Consider the following 2,349-nt stretch of genomic DNA (forward strand, 5'->3'; position numbering starts at 1 on the left):
GGCACTGGGATTGGGCACTGGGAACCAGTATGGGCACTGGGACTCGAGCACCGGCCCCACACCCCTCCCCCCAACCCACCAACCCCCAGCCCTCCTCCTCCCAGTGCTCCCAGTCCGCCCAGTTCCCCTCCACCGCATCCCCTACCACCCTCCCAGTGCTCCCAGTGCTCCCAGTTCCCTACTCTTATCAAAGACGGGTTCTGACAGCACTGGGCTGAGCTGCCCCACATCCCTCAGCCCCACACCCCACAGCACATGGGTGACCCCAGACCCCCAAATCTCCTCCCAGTGCCCCCCTCCCAGTGCTCCCAGTGCTCCCAGTTGCCTACTCTTGTCGAAGATGGGCTCGGACAGCACGGGGCTGAGCTGCCTGGTCCTGCCGCTGCGGTCACGGTACGACGCTTGGAAGCAGATCCTCACCACGTTCATGTCCACCTCCTGGTGGTTCTTCAGCGAGCCGGCTGCGGGGGGGTGGGTCCCCCAATTTGGGGGGGGGGGGTCAGCACCCCGCTATGGGGCAGGGGAACCCCCCCAGCCCCATAAGATCCCTCCCCCTCCCCCCACCTTTGAAGGGGTCGATGCCCAACTGTAGCTTCTTCTCGATGGCCGCCTCGATCTCCTTCTTCTTCACGCACTGGATCCCCAGGTTGCTGAAGCTGATGGGGGGGGGGGTGAGACCCCGCCCCACATATTGACCCACACCCCCCACACACACCGACTGCCCCACACACCCAGCCCCATAGATCCAATGTGTTTGTGGGCACTGGAAATGAGTACTGGCACTGGGAACCAGGACCAGTACAGGCACTGGGATCAGGCACTGGGACTGGGAAGTGGGACCAGTGGGGCACTGGGAGTGGGCACTGGGACCAGTAGGGCGCTGGGAGTGGGCACTGGGACCAGTATCCGGACTGGGATTGGGCACTAAGACCAAACTGGAAGTAGGAACTGGAACCACTATGGGCACTGGGACCACTGTGGGCACAGGGTCCACTAGAGGCACCTGGAATGGGCACTGGGACCAGTGTGGGCACTGGAACTGAGTACCGGCACCGGGAACCAGGAACAGCACAGGCACTGGGATCGGGCACTGGGACTGGGAAGTGGGACCAGTAGGGCACTGGGAGTGGGCACTGGGACCAGTAGGGTGCTGGGCTCAGGCACTGGGACTGGGATTTGGGGCCAGTAGGGCAGTGGGGGTGGGAAGTGGGACCAGTGGGGCGCTGGGAATGGGCACTGGGACTGGGATGTGGGGCCAGTAGGGCACTGGGGGTAGGAAGTAGGATCAGTAGGGCACTGGGAGTAGGAGATAGGATCAGTAGAGAGTGGGCACTGGGAGTGGCAAATGGGACCAGTAGGGCACTGGGATCGGGCACTGGGACTGGGAAGTGGGACCAGTAGGGCACTGGGGGTGGGAAATGGGGCCAGTATGGTGCTGGGACGGGGCACTGGGCCCAGTGTGGCTCCGGGCACCCACCTGTGCCTGGGGTTGGCTTGGGGCTGCAGCCGCACCTGGCAGAGGCCGTTGCTGCAGTCCTTGCCCACCAGGCCGTGCGGGTGCACGCGGTGCGGCCAGTCCTTCCACACCAAGCACGCCGTCACCTGCACCTCGGGGATGGCCTGGCAGTTCAGCAGCTTGGGGGGAACATAGGGGGGGGGGTCAGCATGCAGGTGTCCCAACTTTGGGGGGGCACTGTGGGGGGGTCAGGACCCCAAAAATGGGAGACCTGGGGCCAAAAATGGGAGATGAGGCCTAGCGACGTGGCGGCCACCGTTGGGATGATTGGTGACCATGGAAATCATAGGGATTTGTGGGACTTATCTGGGACACAGGGGACAAGAGAGGACAGTGGGGACAAAAGGAGTCAACATGGGGGTCTCCCAACTTTGGGGTGGCAGCAGGAGGGTGTCAAGACCCCAAAATGGGAGATCTGGGGCCAAAAATGAGAGATGAGGCCTAGCAACATGGCGGCCACCATTGGGATGATTGGTAACCATGGAAACCAGATGGATCTGTGGGCCTCAGGTGGGACAAACAGGACAGAATGGGACAGAGGGGACAGAGGGGGTCAACATGGGGGTCCCCCGACTTTGGGGGGGGGGGGACAGGACCCCGAAAATTGGAGATTTGGGGCCCAAAATGGGAGATGGGGCCTAGCAACACGGTGGCCACCACTGTGGTAGACAGATGGGGGTAGATGGGGGCAGGGCTCCCCCCAGGACCCCATAGCCCCCCTCCATACCCCCACCTCAACAATGGGGAGGGTCTTGCTGGCCTCGGTGCTGCTCTCCCCCAGGACCCCCCCAAACCCTCTCCCCATTTCCTCACTCCCTCGACCCCATAGGACC

General features: G+C 63.1%; 1 protein-coding gene across 1 annotated transcript; it reads right to left on the reverse strand.

The window, feature by feature from the left end:
• Nucleotides 1-329: 329 nt before the first annotated feature.
• LOC110391377 (transcription factor RelB homolog) lies at nt 330-2,343 on the reverse strand (the record flags this gene model as incomplete). Its single annotated transcript, XM_021383210.1, is given in 4 exon segments — nt 330-461; nt 565-656; nt 1,478-1,635; nt 2,250-2,343. Coding segments are annotated over 4 exon segments (454 nt in total), but the record flags the coding sequence as incomplete, so codon positions are not given.
• Nucleotides 2,344-2,349: the final 6 nt, after the last annotated feature.

The sequence above is a fragment of the Numida meleagris genome, unplaced genomic scaffold (genome assembly GCF_002078875.1).
Source record: "Numida meleagris isolate 19003 breed g44 Domestic line unplaced genomic scaffold, NumMel1.0 unplaced_Scaffold356, whole genome shotgun sequence".
Classification (NCBI taxonomy): domain Eukaryota; kingdom Metazoa; phylum Chordata; class Aves; order Galliformes; family Numididae; genus Numida; species Numida meleagris.